At 40.3% G+C, this 18,165-nt stretch overlaps 1 protein-coding gene and 1 long non-coding RNA gene across 10 annotated transcripts in view; one reads left to right on the top strand and one right to left on the bottom strand.

The window, feature by feature from the left end:
- The window catches only part of EPC1 (enhancer of polycomb homolog 1), a 64,230-nt gene that overhangs the window by 4,131 nt on the left and 41,934 nt on the right, over window positions 1–18,165 (top strand). For 3 of the 6 annotated variants that reach the window (XM_032682081.1, XM_032682108.1, XM_032682089.1), the window contains exon 1: window positions 12,033–12,185. The exons of 1 other annotated variant lie outside the window; for it this stretch is intronic. In XM_032682081.1, the coding sequence (XP_032537972.1) occupies window positions 12,033–12,185 (153 nt within the window). Of the gene's footprint in view, window positions 1–11,745; window positions 12,186–12,735; window positions 12,758–18,165 lie in introns of those variants that run through there. 2 more of the 6 variants (XM_032682099.1, XM_032682121.1) reach the window with 2 other exon arrangements.
- LOC116783993 lies at window positions 1,621–11,652 on the bottom strand. Of its 4 annotated transcripts, none has more exons than XR_004355918.1 (5): window positions 10,913–11,652; window positions 10,128–10,263; window positions 7,312–7,395; window positions 3,516–3,658; window positions 1,621–1,774 (listed from the first exon to the last, which is right to left on the bottom strand). It is a non-coding gene; the product is annotated as an uncharacterized LOC116783993 (long non-coding RNA). The 4 variants fall into 4 exon arrangements; XR_004355920.1 differs by having other exon boundaries at window positions 11,121–11,652; XR_004355921.1 differs by lacking the exon at window positions 10,128–10,263.

Below are 18,165 nucleotides of genomic sequence, written 5' to 3'. Positions count from 1 at the left end.
CCTCCTTTATCTTCTGCAGAAATGCCTGGAAGAGTCATCACTGAGGGATGGCTCTGTATTTATTGTGTGATTTCCCCACCCTCTTCCTTCTGAAATGTGGAATGCCAGGACCTAAAGCAGAAGAACTTTTACTTTTTTTTTTTTTCTGTGGGTTTCTTAATTTTCTCCCTTATATATCCCTCCCTTTCAAAGATGGCAAAAGTAAAGTATTTTTCTCCTAATACAGTTTTCCTTTTACCCAGAAACTCTATATAGACTCCAGACACCTTTCAAAGATATTTGGCTCTCTTGGCTTAAAACTATTTGAAATACAGCATCCTACTGTAAACCAGTCTTTTCCAAGAGCTTAACTCAACCTGACTGACCAAAATGTTCTTTGTGCCTTCATGACATTCCTCTTACCAATATTACTAGTGTTATATACTCAGCTAACAGTCACAGTCTAAAACAGTCACAGCAGAGCAGATGTGTAGATCTGAGGCAGATATAACAGCTTCCAAAGTTAAATGATAATAATGTGAAGACAGTTCCCTGGAAGCGTGCTGGTGGTGTAGAAGAGCACTGTTTGGGACTCAGTTCACTCATAGATCATTGTGTTCTCTAGTTTCCTGTGCTGGTAACACACCCTGGTGCTGGGACTCCTGTCTGTTCCCTTTTGAGGGTTCTAAAGTATTCATTGTCTTTGATTCAACAGGGTTTCAGGGGAGGGGGAGGTTATCTTTACATTTGACACCTTATGACATAGTCTTGTTTCTCACCTTTCTTACTTCATGCCTTTGCTAGCTGTAGTTCTCCACATCAAACTTGTCAGTGTCAACTCATAGCAATGAATAATTATTTTAAAACTTACGTCAAGGATCGCCTGTTTCACACCTGTGAACAAAGGACTATGTATTACGTGCCTGCTTCATACTCCCATCTTCTAGAACGTTAGGTCCCTCCACACCTCTTCCAGAGTGGTATTTGTATGACTTGCCAGTGTTATGAAATAATGTGCTCTACCTCCTATATACCAGAGGAACTGCTATGACTAGCACATCCATCCACCTTTTAGCATTCTTCATATTTTTCCTCTCTTATCAAATAGCTCAAGAAGTTAATTCATATTGTAGTGAAGAGACAATCCTAGATTTTAAATGCTTTAGTAAATATACGGGGTGAGGAATGTCACTGCTTTGAAATGGAATTTCTGTCTTGCTGTTGTGAGCAACAGAATATGTCCTGGGACACATGTGACCACGTACCAATGTCTTCAGGTCCCATGGGCTCTTTAAACTCTTTGCTAAGTCACATTTCCAGTATATCATGTTACCACTGGACTGTCCAGGAGCAAGATAATACCAGTACTACAAATTTCCTTAATAGGAAAGTTTGTTCATCAATTCTCTACTGATAATAGCCAGAGTCTAAAATTGGTGGTGAGAAGAGTGCTTAGAAAGTATGTTTGCTAAAAATTATTTTTTCTGCTTATCTCCCAGTATAAACAACAGAGATGGAAACTGCCAAATAACAAGTGAGTCCCAGTCTAAACTGGTTGTGCAGGGAGTTGGGATGCTGTTATGAAGCTCCTGGCTGGTACATGCTCAGAGCCATACAATACTATACAACAGAAAACAACAGTTACAGATGCAATGTCTATTGTTTTGAGCACCATTAAAACCAGCAAGAGCTCTAAACATAGTCCATGGGAATTCAGACTTGAAGCAGACGATTGAAAATGGTGGGACACTGACTTAACACCCTCTGTTGTTGAAGACAACCTGGATCACTTTTGCTGGGGAAGGGAAAAAGGAGGAGTTAGTTTTTACAATGCTTTGAGCACTGGGATTCCCAGAGGAAGAGGGAAAGGAGAGAGCTGGATCTCATCCCTGCTTCCAGGGCTGCCTCATGGATTTTACTCAATAATGTTTAAATGTAAAATGTGAGAAGCCTGAGGAACAGTGAGCAGACTTGCTCCTCCCAGAACAGTCTTTTTTTCTGTCAGGTTCCATTTTGGATTAATCTGGGACCTGTGCTTACAAGTGCATGGTTAGATGTGTATGCAATGGGCCTGTGTTCAGGTGGTGTTAACTCGCACTTCACTGCATTAACAGTCAGCTGTGCTGCTGAGTGGATTGGAATCCCTGTATCATAAACACTTCATGTAGAACCTCTTTCACCTGCCTTTAGATGAGTATTGTTAAAACTGTAATTGTAGCCATTGAAAAGAACCAGGTCAAGTAAATCACAGCTTTAAAAAAAAACAACAAAAGGACACTGACCAATCAAACAACAAAAGAACCAAAAAACTAAATTTTGGATTTCTGCAGTGATATAAATCTTATTTTAAACTTCACTGAGTATCCTGATCAGTTGTCCATCTTCCTCTTATGACTAGTTCAGATGTGAATGTCCTCATCTAATCAGATAAATCACATGCCCCTGCGTTTTGCTAATACTGACCTGTGCATCATTTAGGTGATGAAAAGTTAGCTCTTAATCCTCACTTCCCTTCAGAGCTTTAAGAAACTTACTAAATGGAAGCAAGACCTCCCTGGCTTCACAGAGGTGTGTGTCTTGGATATTCACTAACGTAAGTAAGAGTGAGCTTCCCATGTTTGTTCAAACAGGCTAAAAAATCAAGTGGCTCAGATCTGGGCCTTTGGGCATTACAGGCATCCCTTAGGTCCTGTATCTGTTTACTAAAGAATCTTGGTGCTGCCATAACCTGATGACTAAAAGGATAAATTCTTGAAAGGGTCCTTTTATGTGACAGATTTTCATCTGTGATGCCAGGCATGGACAGGGCATGTTACCTGGATGTATTTGTTCAGAGTTTTTTCCTCAGGAAAGTTTAACATTTAATTAAAAGTGCTCTGCATTCCAACATTTTAGTTATTTCTGATGGTCTCAAAGATATCCATACAAGACAGAATATCTTGACGTCTTTAGACAATGCGACTGTATATTCACAATTCAGTAAAAGTGCCACAATCAGCATTTTTTAAGAAGAAGACATGCTGGATAACAGCTGGAAAAAGTACATCTAATGACTCTGCATATACACATTCTGTTTAGCCCATATCCATTTATAATCACATAATGAATGAAGATTCTGTAAGAAAGTATTCTGGTTTCTTTTGTCATCTCTGAACGTATTTCCAAACTAAAAATTGGATATTGCAGGAATCTGTGGGATGAAAGCTCTAGTCAAGCAGACTTCCAGATGAGCTACTTTAATGTGAGAAACTGTTTTCCTTCTCATCTTACATGCTCTCCCTTTTTTTTTTTTTTAATTAGGTCATATCCTTTTGTGTCCTTGACTTGCTTATAAATCAGATGAAGTTCAGTGGACCTGGCACTTGTGACTATTACCAGGCTTGTGCACAGAGCCCTGTGTCAGTGACAGGGCTCTCTCACCTTCTCTTGCTCAGACAGGTGGAATGTCAAACGGCTGTAAAACTGACACACTGCTCAATAAGAGAGTGAGAGTGGAGTGTCTTTATCAGGCAGGGGTGAGGGGCTGGAAGTCTTACCTGCTTCTACCCTTAAGTGATTTGAGAAAACCACTTTCCATTTGGCTGTGTTTCTCAGGTTGCCCTTACAGAAGATTTGGGGATTTCACTGGGTGGGGTGAGAAGAAAATGCCAATTATATCCCAGCAGCCTGGGTTTCCCACCTGCATTACAACAGAGAAAATAACCTAATGTGATGTCTCTATTTGTCTTCTCAGGGTGACTTCAAGTTTTCGTCTAAACAAAAACACTTTTCCTCTCAACATCTGCCCAACGCCCACAAGTTTTTTGCATTCTCTAAATGTTCAAAAACCTCAGAAAAGATATTTTCTTCAGATTAACCCTATCAGAGTTTTACATTTTTTATGCCTCCGATGCTATCGTTTAAATATATATGTACATCAGAAGAGTCTTATCAGATTTGTGTTCAGATCTAGCCTCCTCTGCTGGATATTTATAGTCTAACTCAATTCATTAGGGTTTTTTTCACTAATACAGCATTATTAATTTATGCTTTCTGAAGTGCATATATAAATGTTTGGTTATAAATATTATCATGATTAGTTTGTATCCTAGAAGTCAAACAATATCTCTAGAACACTCACTCATGCTTAATTTAGAAGTATAAATCAAACTACACTGTGTAAAAAAAACAAAACCAAACGCTTCTAAAATTGAAAGAATATTTGTGTTCTTGCAAACTTTTGAAATCCAAAAGCTGAGTTATTTGTATTTTTTTCATTTCTTTGGAGAAATGTATTTACCTTAAGTAAAAATGGTATAGCCTATATTAGGTATTTAATGACACAACTGTATTAATTTGATCTGAAATTCAGAGTTTACTCACACTAGGTATGTAGGTAGGTCTCACTAACATTAAAAAAAAAAAATCTAAACATATGCCTTGGGAAATGCCTCTTTATTCCAAGATGCAAGTATACTTTCCTGCACCAAGAGACTTCTGAAGCCTGGCTGATTCCTGTTTAGGTATAAGTCAGTGTTTTCCTCAGTTGTCTGAGGCAAGCAGATACGCTACTTTCATTCTGATTCAGGAACTGCAATTTAAAATGATTTGCTTTATATAGTAACGTTATTTAACATCACCAACGTAGTTCTGAAGTTCTGAAAATACTTGATCATACTAACCAGAAGCTCTGGAGCACTTGAAATGATTTTTCATAGATTGACTTGCAAGACAGGATTTCTATCTTGGGAGTATAAGGTAAAAAATTAAGACATTAGAGCATATGTCTTTCCCTGAATTGAATTTGCTGTATATTTGCATTTACATAGGGCAGTGCAACTAACAGCATAGAAGTAAACTTTCTACAGTCATGCAAAGGCATGTAGCTTGTCCCCAGTTTACCCCTTTATCCAGGGTTGGGGTGTGAGCACTGTGGCAGCTTAAGGTTTATTTAGTGGTGTGGTGTGGTGTGTGTTTGTGGTGGGGTTTTTTTGTTTTTAACTTAGTGGTCAATTGAAAGACTCAGGACAGTCTTCAACCCGTGTACAACTATGATTTCTGTACTTCTGTTTTCCTTTTTTAGCCTTTCACCTTATCCTATGCAGAATATCAAAGTAATCTAAGTAATCTATCCTTAGCTCTTGATTAATGAATTAGAGTTGTGTTCACAAGAGAAAGTGGGGCTTTTCTTTTTTTTTTTTTGGTTGTGGGTTTGCTTGCTTTTTTGTTTTGTTTGTTTGCTTAGTTGTGAGGGTTTTTGCAAGAAAAGCATAAGGTTTTTTGCCCTTCTGCTGGCTTTTCTACTGGAAATAATACAGAATCATACGATTAAATTCACTTGACTCAGAAATCATTCATGTGTTATAATCTGATATTTGCAGAAGTCCATACCTAAGTAAGAGGTGCCTAGCCAGTCTGTCCAGCTCAAGTTGTGTTTACCTAATAAATTGTGATTTTAATATTATTATTGTTTTGTATGTCAGAACACAAAATGTTTTGGATTAAGATTTTAAAAAAAAAACAAAACATAAAACCAGAACATTAAGTCAGACATTTTTGGATTTTTTTTTTTTTTGTTTTACTACTTAATCCTAAAAGATTATTTTGTGAAATGAGTTGCTGGTGAAAATGACTAAATCAAGAATTCAAGGTGTGTCTAGCACAGTATTTTAGAGGGATTATGCATTTTAACATAAAACCGTAAAGGAGAAACTCATAAATCTCTTTTAACCCTTGCAATTCTTAGGATAACATTTCTGAATCCATTAAAATTTAAACAGGGGAAAATAAATTTCAAGACAGAAGAGTCTCTGCATAATTTGTGTCATTACCACTGCTGTATCTAAGAGAATAACTGCTTCCACTATAATGTGTTTTCCCCAGACACATAAGAACTTGAATCTCTGGAACAAGCCATATAAAGGAAGCTCATTCCTTTCTGACAATACAAAACAACCTCCCTCAAACCCTCTATGCTTTCAGATACATTTTAGGCAAGAGAATGGTTAAATGGGCTCTGTCTGTCCAGGTGATGTTGGGACAAATGTTGAGTTCTGTAAAATAATAATCCTAAGCCATTCATTCCTCTTGCACTTTCTGGTCCTCCTATATAGGCAAGTGCCTCTGCTATCTCTAAGAGCTTAGCTATAGTTGGAAAAGTAGGAATCTGGCTATAGCTTTTGCTCTCTTTACTTTGTGTCTTCTCTGTAAGAGGATTGCTGGCTAGTGATTTTCCTTCTCTTTTAGATATGGCTCAGTGGCATAATCAAAAAGTTGAGGTTCAGCTTAGTTTCCCTGAGGATGCTGGACTTGACTTTTGAGTATATATAACCGAAAAGACATCCCTAGAAAAGATTACACCATTAAACTGGCATCTAGATCCTTTCACTTGTGGAAAAAAACATTGCCCATTATATATATACTTGAAATTATAACACCCCACCCATACACAGTGATATGTAATCAGTCTGAAAGCAAATAAGAACTCCTTCATTTATAGCCTAGTTCAGGCACTAGTCTTGTAGGCAAAAGTTTTAAAGTATAGCATATGACAGTGTTACTATTTTGGGTGTGCATTAAATTGCATATATAGTTGTATCATTTTCAAATCCTTTTTGCACAGCGTTTATCGTTCAGACTGTTGTATTCTGCAGCTTTCACAAACTGGATCCCATGAAGAAAGAGGGCAGCGGCCATAAACTGCAGATAGTGGGGACATATAAATTCCAACAGGGATCTTTCCGGGTGGCTTTTGTCGGAGGTGTTAATGTATCTGATGGCATTCCCACCCGGTACTCAGTGCAGCTCCATAAGCAGTGGTGCCGATACCAGTGAGGGGGCAGTGCAGCTACACAGGAGAAAGAGCAGGTGGCAGAGCAGGGAGAGGGACCAGTGTCTTAAACCAACATTGTTACCAAAGGCAGCGCAGCGCAAAGTGAGAGCCTGAGAAATGACAGAACTACTGTTCATTTCAGCCTGTCTTGGTTTTGTTGGCATTACCTGCTGCAAAATACTGTTGCCTTGTGATTTCCTGTGTGTAGTTTTAAAATGTGAAACCCATTGATCACATGGCAATTCCTTATCCAGTTTTAGGTACAGTCACTTGTGACAAAGCATTAAAACTTTGGACTGTGTTGTTCTGAATGCTGAGGATACAACTGGTTCTGTAATGCTGCACTACTGGTCATTTCTAGTAAGATACTGCTTGTGAGAATAGCAGTTGTTGGGCTTGTAGTGCAAAAGTTAATGCTCATTTTCAACACGAGCTTCTTGTCTTACCAGGCTGTTGTATCTCCAAATTAAATTTTTTTTTTTTTTGGCAGTTTTGGAATCTAAAGGATTATGCTTACTTACATTCTGTTGAATAGTAACAGGAACATGATATTAAATGCAGTAGTATCTCATCTCTTGGTATTCTGCAGCATAAACTGAAAGTGCCTACAAAAAATAAAAGGTAACTGAAAGATTTGACCATGCAGTACAGGTACCAGAAACAAAAATTTAATTTGTCTTACATATATATATATATAATCTCCCCTCATTAAGTCAAGAATTGAGGAAGAGATTTGCTTGGTCAGTACTTCAAATTATGATTCAGAGAACTCTAAATAAGCTTTGTACCTACTGCATCTCAACCATGAACACCTGAAATAACTAAATGAATATATTGTACCATTCTTTTGAGATACCAAAGCTATGAAACACTAAATTATCTTTCAAAAAAGTTGCAGAGGTTATCACAAAGTCATTCTACACCAGTTTTGTAGTGTGGTGTCTGAACTGTTTATGTGTGACAGTTCCATTATCTCTTTTAGCACAGACAGTTGACACAAGTAAATAAGGTGAAATTCACTGTGCATTACATTATGGTTGAAATCTTCATGCTATTAAGATAATTTCTGTATGCATCTACTTACTATTGTAATGTGACATTTTATAAAATAATGAAGAACCTCTAGTGTCATATTTGCCTACATTTATCTCATTTAAATTCAAACTCCAAGTATGAGATGATTTAAAAGAATATAGCTATCTAGTGTTGTAAAACATGTACAAGAAAGGTAGCTGAGAAGTAAATTTGAACAGTAGCATCACCACAAAATGAAGAACAGGAATATACATAAAAAATCCATTAAAGCTTATCCAGATATGGTAATTTCAGAATGTGCCTTTTTTGATACTTGAGTATTGAATGTGTGTGTGTGGAGGTATCAGTGACATTTTTTTTATCAGGTCAGAATAGTTAGCATTTATGGAGATAAAAAAAAATCAGATCAACAAAATTTATGTATAGATAAACGATGAGTTAGTAGAAGGGTATAAAGTAGTCAGAATGACAAAAATTAAAAATTGCAAGTATTTATGAATATGAAAGTCAGTGTATAGTTTAGCATAGTACAAAATACAAATAAATCCTAATACAAAAAAGGAGAACAAAAATGTTTTCAAAATTTTTTTTTAGATGTTGAACAACTGTCTCCTAGAATTTTATATCCTTAAAATATGAAAGTGCTTGATTCCAGAAAGCACCAAAAATGATACGGGATTTAACCTGCATGGACTTTATGTGCAGCTCTTTTGTGATGATGATTGGTGCAAAACTAAATAGATACTAAAATTTGTAAAAACTTGTCAAATGGTACAGAAAACCTGCAAACCAAAATAGCAAGTTAAGTCTTTGGGCATCACAAACCCAAGTTAGATGAGAGGAAAAGAGACCTCTGTCTGTAGCTGCATGGAGCAAGTTGTTGTAAATTTGCCCCTAATGCTCAGTCTGAATTTAGGACTTCTGAATATATATTTAAATGGTTATATTTACCAGCTACATAGCTGATATATAAAGTGCTTTCATTTAGTTCTTTCAATTGGTTTCATATCATAAAAAGATGAAGTCTTAAAGAAATGCCCCAAATGTTAAAGATCTAATTTCAGCACTTTGCAAAAAAAAAAAAAAAAAAACAAAACAAAACACAAACAACCAAAACCCAACAAAAAAACCCAAAACACACACACACACACACAAAAAACCCCAAAAATGAAAAAACATAAAACCATCAGTTCAAAATGTTATATTCATTATATTTCAGTTACTTTACCTTACAGTTAAATTTTTAAAATAGATACACAGCACTTTGGTTCACCAAATTAGTTTACACTTACTGATCTTTTACTGACAGCCTGCAAAGAGTATTTTGGTCATTATGCAAAACATACCAATTCTACATTAACTGCTGTCATAGTGCAGCACTGATGTCTACAGATGTAATGTGTTCATTTTGGTAAAAGCTACAAAATGGAAAAAGCTAAATACTCCTGCATATTGTAACTGAAAGGAAAGTAAAATGGAAACATCAGTCTGTTTATGTTCTATGCCTTTTCCCATCACCACCTTTTACAGAACAGACATTAGGGCTGATGTTGCATTGTTTTCAAATATCACACTTTTCATCTTACTAGCAATTTAATTTAGTTAATTTTGAGGACTAATCATCTTCTGCTACAAAATATTTAAACACAATCTATTTTATTAGCAAAACATTAAAAGCTGATGAGTCCAAGAGTTTCAGGCCAATACTCCTTCTTAATGCATACTGTCCTCTTTGTATCCAAATGTTATTGTCTGTTCTGCTTGCTCTGCACTTTTCTCAAGCCTGTGGCAGGGTTAGAAATGCAAAGGTCACTTAAGGATAAGTTTGTACTTGATTATTCTTTCTTTATAGTTCAGGGTATTTTCAATACTTTGCTTTTAATTATGTTCATTATGTATTGTTTTCCTTTCATCAGTAAAAGTGAAGAGTTATGTTTAATGGCCTTATTTTTTGCTTAGCTGCCAGGTGTTTCATTTTCATTTAATGTTTCAAGTCAAAGTCAATCTATGATGGCATATTGCTTTGAGGGGGTTTTTGTCATCACCTTATCTGTCTGCTAATTGGATAAACTAAATTATTTAGTATTTCCGGAAAACTGTAGATGTTTTATGGGCAATTTATTTTAAGATTACTTTTTCTAGTTAGTGTGTGTTTTAAGCTTTAAAGTTAGAGTATAAAGCGATATAATGTTTAAACATTTGGTTCTGATGTAACTACTGACATAAAAATTAATACAATGATATTCCTTAGTTCGTGCCACTCTCCTTAAAAATAAAAACAAACAACAAACAAAACCCAAACCTTCCTAAAAAAAACAAGTCTCATTCTCCTTAGCAGCTGTCTTCCACTGCATTACCCATTTGCAAAACAGACAGAATTTCTGGTCCCAGAGAGGTTATGAAGCCAAGTTGCATGCAAGTTAAACAGTTTGGGAGACCTACACGGAAGACACATGCAAATAGTTGGCTTGAAACTGCTGCTAACAACTGCATGTAGTAATATTTCATCCAGTGACTAGTAGTTGCTCAAGGTTCAGGATGGTATTATTATTATTATTATTAAAGAGGTGATGAGATTAAAAAAATGGCTTTTGTTTCTATTACAGAGATCAGATTTCTAAAATTGCTAAGCAAACTTAGGTTTCCCTAATTTTTTTTTTGTTATATCTGTGTCCTATTTCTTAAAGTTCTATTTCCCAGGAGTAGTATGCGATAAAGAACAAGTTCTGTCTACCAATTCTCATATATCAGTACAAAACTACAGTATGTTGCTTTGAAAGTGGAGGGACAATTCAATCAAAACACAACTTTCTCACATTTTAAAATGGAAATAAGCATAACTTCAAGAAGGTGGGGTTTACTTTAGAACTGGAATTACCCAGTGCAAGAACATAACACAGATGAGCAGGTGGATTGTTCCTTAACTCGGCGGCTCCAGCCCCGGCCTGGCGGGAGCGGAGTTTGACGTTCCCGGGGCTGCGCTGGGATGCCCTGGGGCGGCACGTGCAGGCAGCGCTGGGACCAGGGAGACTCTGCCTTCCTATTCCCAGCTTATCGCCGGGTAACGCATCAATTTAATCGACTCACTGGGATGTAAACGAGCTTCCCTAATGAGACATGCTCAGATGAGTTCTACCCTTTGCCTGGGGTGAGCTCGCTTGAGCGGGTCACTGGTAATAAACGCACGCAAGGGTTAAACCAGTTCGCGTGTCTGCGCTGCGCTGCCGGACCAAGTTTCTGAAAGCCTCAAAGAAAAGCGCTTGGGGATGCGGTTGTGGGGGCGCCCGGTTCTTACGGTTCTTCCTCGTTTTCGGGGAGCTGCTCGTGTTTCTCTTACATGTAGCGCAAATGCGAACCCGTTTCGGCGGTGCGGGGACGGACCGAGCCCGGGTGCGGGTGAGGGGCCGCGGGTGCGGGGCCGGTCCCTGGGGCGGGGGCGCTCCCCGGGCGGCCCCGCGCTCGGACCCCGCCTCAGCACGACCGAGTCGGGGCGAGTTCAGCGCCCGGCGCCGCTGTCCTGCGGTCCGGCCCCCGAGCGACCGGAAAGGTCGAGGTCGGTAATTCCCCGCCTCTCTCGCCCAGGTTTCCCAGAGCTGTCAGGGTCAGGCGCGGCTGTCGGGGACGCTGCCCCCAGTGTGGAGGATTTGGGGCCGCCCAAACCTCCTCGCCGCGGCAGGAGCGGAGCGCGGCTCCCCGGCACGGCTCGGTGAGCGGAGCGGTGCCGCAGGCTTATTAAAGCCCCGCTTTACTCCCGGCTGCGCCCGCCGATCCCGTTGTCCCGCTGCCGCTCCAATCCCCGCCACGTTCCTGCTCCCGTTCCGGCCGCTCGGAGCCCGCCGCGCTCCCGCGCCGCCGTGCCCGCGCGGCGCGCGCTCCCCCCGGGCGGCGCCGTGCCCGCGCCTTGCGCGATGCAGTGTGGGAATGGCTGTGGCGCTGGGGTTGGCTGAAAGAGGCGGCCAGTCGAGGTTTAATGTCCGCCATGTTGGCCGTGGCGTATTGAGCGGAACCGGAGCGGCGGAGGAGCGGAGCCAGCGCCCAGCCCAGCCGCGCCAGCCGGCGCCGCCGGGCCCCGTGTCGGAGTGCGCCCCGCCCCGCCGGGGGAGCCCCGGTCCCTCCATGAGATCGCTCGGCGGGGTCCGGCTCTCAGCTCGGAGCGCTCTTGCTGTCGCCCCCCCCTTCCCAGCCGGAGCCGCCATCGCCGCCTAACATGAGCAAACTGTCGTTCCGGGCCCGGGCGCTGGACGCGTCCAAGCCGCTGCCCGTCTTCCGCTGCGAGGACCTGCCTGACTTGGCCGAATATGCCTCCATTAACCGGGCCGTGCCGCAGATGCCCACGGGCATGGAGAAGGAAGAGGAGTCGGTACGTGAGACCCCCCCCCCGGCCGGGTCCCACCATCCCCCCCGCACCCGGGCCCCCACCTTCGCCTCTGCGCAAGCACAAAATGGCCGCCATCTTCTCCCCGCTCTCCCCGCCCGCCGGGAGGGGGGGGACACCCGGGGCGGGAAGGCGCCGATCCCGGGGGCCCCTCACCGCGTCCTCCCCCGGGGCTCCCTCACAGCCCCCTCGCCCCCCGCGCGCGACCCGCGGCCGCCGGCGGCCCCTCGGCGGGGGCCCGAAAGGCACAAAGGGGGTCACGTGACCGCGCGGGGCGGCCGCCATTTTGTGTGTCGGTCCCTGGGCCGGGCCTGGTGCGGCAGCCGCGAGGCGCAGACGGACGGGGCCCGGCGGCGGCGCCGTGCCCGCGCGGCCCCGCCGGGGGGCGCTGCCGAGCCGGACGGGGCCGCGGGGGGCGCGCGGCGGCGGGAGCGCGCGCGGGCCCGGCCGGCCTCAGGGGAGCGGGACCTTCCTCCCCTGCCCAGAGATAGGGAGCGGATGGGGTTCCACTCGGGTTTACTTGAAAACCCTAGAAGCACCTTCAGACATACTTAGAGGTTTGTAAGGTGTAAGTAGAATCGTGATGGTTCCTCCGAAAGTCGGTTCTGAAGCACGACTGAAAGTGAGGAAATCGTGTTGGGAGGCTAAAAGTCTGTCGTGTCCCGCTCGATTTTGCTGTCTCAGTGGAGGGTGAAACTTAAACCTTTTTGAACTTCGGGATCGTTTAATCATTCGCTCAGCACTTTCCAAGATAGGTGAAACAATCACTAGCTGTTACTGCTGAAGATAAAACACTCGGTAGCGGTTGTTGTTGAAGACCCCGGCTCTGAAGTGTGTTGTTACTTTCAGTGTTTACGAATCTTTAGTTATTTCCTTAGTATAATCAATTTTCCACATCTGTGTATTAAGCACAGCAAATAGGAGAGAACTGTAGAAATAGTTACATAAGCAGGTTTTGAAATTTGGTGCTAAGAACAAAGGTGATAGTTTCATAGTCCCGAGTTTTTGTAGTTGTCAGACTTTCCTTGTCTGTTAAAGGTGGCAGCTCTGAAGTTTCTGTTTGTATTTCTAGATGTAGAATCCTTTGAGTTACCTTTATTTTAAGAGAAGTATCATCTTTAAGTGGAGTTTTCTGTCTGTGGCACTACTGCTGTAAGTTAACTGAGTCTGTGAGTTTTTGTGAAATGTCTTCAGGCAGAGTGATTTCTAGAGAGTAATACTCTTCATGCTGTTGTCCATTCAGTAACTGCTCTCTGAGGCTTTTGTAGCATAACTCCCTACCATTTGAACATAATTCAGTACTTCCAAGTCTTGTGCAAGTCATAAGTTGCTTTAAACATCCGCTAAAATGTATATTGTGAAGTGTGATGGGTTTTTTTGTATTTTTAATTGGTAGGTTGGTGTTTTTTATGGTTTTGTTTTGGTGGTGTTTATTTTTGTAGAGGTGCTCAAAACTTTAGTGTGGTATCCATTGAGGAATAGGTAGCAGTGCTTAGAATGCTTGTATTTCTTTTTGACACAATAGATATGTTCTGAATTGAAACCTGTAGATTCTGAATATAAGAGAAAGCACCCTTAGTTTCCTCTTGTACCAGAATTTTAAGTTTTGTTGTTTGCTATGATGCTTGCTGAGTTTATTTCTCAGTTCAAGTGAGCGAGTGGGCATTTATTTATGTAGAAATGTCAGATTGCTGTCTTTTACTGCTTGCCTGGCAGTTACAAGTTTTCAGGCTAGAAAATTACATGGGCTGTCTGTATAGTCTCCCTAAACCTAGAGAGATATGTCCTAGTTAAGGAAAAGTAGTAATGGGCAAGGGAAAGATATTAAACATTAATTATAAGGTTTGTTTTTGTGGTTAATGTGATGCTTTTGTTTCCTAAATCTAGCTTCGAGGGTTAAATTTCACAGCAGTAGGCGTAAGTAGACACTTTCCTTAGTTAAAGTTTGCTCATGCCTGTATTTGAATATGCACACAAGCACACACCCCCAAGAGAAATTTGTTTGCCATCAGTAGACACAGGTGTGTCTTTCTGAATCCCTTTCGAATCTTACGTGAAATAGTTGATATTAAACTCTTCCTCCTTCGTGTTTCTGCAAACTTGCTGAATTTCCTTCCTTCCCTCTTGTTGCCCTAAAAAGCTTTCTCTTCAGTTTTATGTTGGTGTTGACAACAGAGAGACACAATTTTACGACTTAAGTCATGGCAAACCTCACAGGTTTAATGCTCCCTTGTTCTGTTTCCCAAACTTCATGCCATGCAGGATTTAGGAAGGTTAGTAGTTGTTTGTGTTATATAGCAGCTGAAAACCTGAGTTGGAGGACTTCTTTTCCTAATACGAAAATGATAGATGTTTTGTATTACAAACAGATGGCAAAGAGTCCGTAAGAGTCTGGAGGAGAGGGCAGCTTCCACTAGTGTGAACAAGCATTTATAACTTTTTATAAATAGAATTCTAGCAGTGTTTTGAGTTTTGCATAAATGTAATTTTAAATGAACACATATTTGGAGCTAAGAGCTCTTGACTAAATAACTTTCCCTAGGGAAAAATGCAATCAAAGATTTATATTCAAGCATCAAGTCACAAGATATTTAAATGACTAATTACTGTTTTGATGCACAAAAAAGAATCTTGTTTTGCTTCCCTTTCATCTTATCTTTCACCCATCCTGTTCCTACAAAGAATAAATAGGGAGAATAGTGCATCTTCACTGTTACAGTTGAAAACTTCAGTTGAGCAGTGATATTCTTTAAGAGTCTTCTGAAGGAAAAACAATGTTTCTAAGTTGACTTGAGTTCTAAAATACCCAACTGATATGAGGGATGTAGTAACTCTTAAAAGAAGTGGCAGCTAAGGGCCTTAAAGTGATGTTAATTCTATTAACAAGTAGACTGTGCCTTGCTTCAACCATGGCTTCAGGTAATGCTTTTGTGTGGAGGTAGAAGACTAGTAAAAAGCTCTTTGGCAACACAGACAGTGGTACTGGAAGTTACCGTCTGATCCTGTGTTCTTACAGTTGGTTTAGCTCCCGGGTTTTTGGGGTAAACACGTTGTGGCTGTTGCTAAGTCTGTTGCTAAATCTAAGAAACTAAAAAGTATCAGGAGACATATGCGTGTCAAAAAACCCCAAATCCTTCAAAATGTAGTGAGATTTGTTATGTAACACTAAACATCTCCTGTATTGTCTAAAAATCCAGGTTTTGAGCAAAACACATCTTCAAAGCTGTAATTTTGAGAACCAGACAATAGACCGCTGTTAATAATATAGTAATGAAGATTTGACTAGGAAGTCAATTTAATTGATAACTACCTAAATAAACAATTAGGTGGATTGGAGTTGTTTATCCTTTGTAAAGGACTTTTTAAAAGGTATTAATCTGTGTAGCCTGTGGTTTTCTGTTTTTGAGGGGGATGTTGCTTTTTGTTTAACTGGAAATTCAGATTCTAGATTGAAAGGAGAACAGCTAGAAAAGCAGAGCAGAGGTAAATTTAGTTAAGTGGGATAAAAACTGAAAAAATAAGACAGACTGAAGCTTTTTGAATGTGTTCATTAACTTATGTTTTGGATACAAAGTGAGCATAGATCTATAGGCATCCTAGATTTGATGGCCTCCAACCAAACTAAGGGAAACTACGTTTGTTTTCCATGCATTCTTTTGAAAGGAAAGGAGATAAGACACACTCTGCATCCCCAGCCTCTAGATTTGTATACAAAAAAATAGAAATGTAGGAGAGGGTTGAGACTTTGTAGATAAGTAAAAATACATATCCTTATGGAAAATAAGTGAATATAGTTGGTTGGGTTTTTTGTTGGGGCTTTTTTTTCAGTTTTGTGTTTGTTTGTTTTTTTTTAAGAGAGTTAAAGGAACAAAGCCATTTGTTTGAAGCACCTCATGTCAGCATTATAAGGCATATTTAAAATGTTGGGAAGTTAGAACTTCTCAGTTGAAGCAGTGCCTCAGCAAAGGTTAGTGTGTGAGCAGAGATACTTTTAATTAAGTCCCATAGTATATATCAGAGGTATTAATTATCTAATAGGAAAATACGTCTGTGTTGATGACATTTCCAGAGTTGTTAACAATCCTGTGGGTATGGGAATTATCATGGCTTTGAGTTTTTTGGTTTTTTCTAGAGTGAGTTTGTTATCGTGATGTAGATGCCAATAGCACCATGGTCTGCTAAGATTTTGGATGTTAGTTTGGGGTTTTGTCCTGTGTATGTTCAAGATTGTATAGGTTAGATGCATTTTTCCCCTCAGGTAAACTTTTTAAAATCCCGTTGTCTCTGACCTTGGTGTTGAGACAGGGGAGAGAGTCCTGTTGTTTTATTGAATTATTCTTAACTCTCTCTTCTGGCTAAGGTCCTGGTCTGATGGTGAATCGTTGCCCTCACCTTAACACTGAAGTAGCTGCTTGCTTGTCCTACTACGTTTCTGCCAGAGTGATTTCAGAGTTTAAAATTCGAGCTTACCTTCTATTTTTAGGTAGTGTTGCTGGTTGCAGAAAGAAGGATTAAGCACCCAGAGTTCAAAATTATAATTGCACAGAATGAATCTGTTCATTCAGTTCTTACTGTTTCTCTTTGTAAATGTGTCATGGTGTAACTGGCAGGTTGCACAGCAGGTGGAATTAAGTCTATCTGTGTAGTTATCATCTGTGGATACTGTCATACTCTGTTACCTGGTGTTTGAGCAAACCCTTGAAATAGTTTAAACTGTGCTTTTGATCTCTTTAAATCCACAGTTGTATTATCTTCCCTGCCCTGCCTTTGGGGATGCTTAAGAAAAACTTACTTGATAAAATTTCATTATTAGACATAATTTTTTTCCCCTTCAGTATGACCTGTCAATATTTCCTAATGCTATAGAAAACCTGGTGAAGATAAGCTAATGTTTGTTCAAATGCTTCAGAAGACTTTAAACACATTGTTTAATAGGATGTATCTTAATTTAGCGAAGCACTACTTGGTAAATTTTCATTTACCCAGTTTGGGCAGCCTCAAGGATCACATCTCTCCATAGAACTGCCTTGGGCACTGCTGCCAGAGATCCCTTCCAAGCAATATCTGCCCAGAAAAATATGCCTTTCTCCTCCCAAATCCATACTGGAGGTGTTGGCAGGCTACCACATCCAGGTTCTCTTGCTGCTGAAACAGCTGCTTTTAGCCTATCAAGGGAAAAAGCTGGTAAGAAATGTACAAAAAGGCACCCATATGTTACCATCTAAGCTCTGATGAATTTAAAAATGTATAAAATGTGTAGCTGAGGTGCAGCGAGTCAGTGTATGAACAGTCTTAACTTACATATGAAAATTTAACTAAGGATTCTATAGTCTTTTTTATTACATTCTTGCCAACGTAAGAAGCTGCATTCTGTGAGTGCTTCCATAAAAGTGTGTGTTTCTAATTCAACAACTGTGTATGTGGTGTCTTAAATACTCTTAAAATAACCAATCCCTTGCTGATGCATGATTCACGGTTATGGGGTATTCTGGAATCTTGTAGGGGCAATTGGGATCACTTGAATGTAAAATCATAGCAGGGACTGTAACTGAATCAGTAGTTTCAAGTCTGGATTTTATTTTTTTTCTTTTATGTAGTATCAGAAAACTCGCTATGAAGTTTTGTGCTTACTGACAGAAGAGAATCTTTGCCTCCTTCCCCAGTTGTAGAAGTCCTGAAATCTTACAATAGAGCAACTGAACTCCTTTAGTGGTCTCTTCTTAGAAGAAAACAATTGAAACACTAAAGGATTTTGAAGCAAATGGGAAGAGTAGAGACACCCCGTTTTGCATATTCTTCGATTCATGAGTCCTATAAACTGGAAGAGTATTGCTTCCTGTCTGTGCATGTACCCCTTTATCCAGCTTTTCTGCTCATTTGTAGCAGGAGGCATTAATTTTATATACCAGTCTAATCTTTTTTTGTACTCAACTTTAAATACACTTCACTTGTAGATTAGATTTCC

Source organism: Chiroxiphia lanceolata, chromosome 1 (assembly GCF_009829145.1).
Source record: "Chiroxiphia lanceolata isolate bChiLan1 chromosome 1, bChiLan1.pri, whole genome shotgun sequence".
Classification (NCBI taxonomy): Eukaryota; Metazoa; Chordata; class Aves; order Passeriformes; family Pipridae; genus Chiroxiphia; species Chiroxiphia lanceolata.
This window is presented reverse-complemented; position numbering and strand designations above follow the sequence as displayed.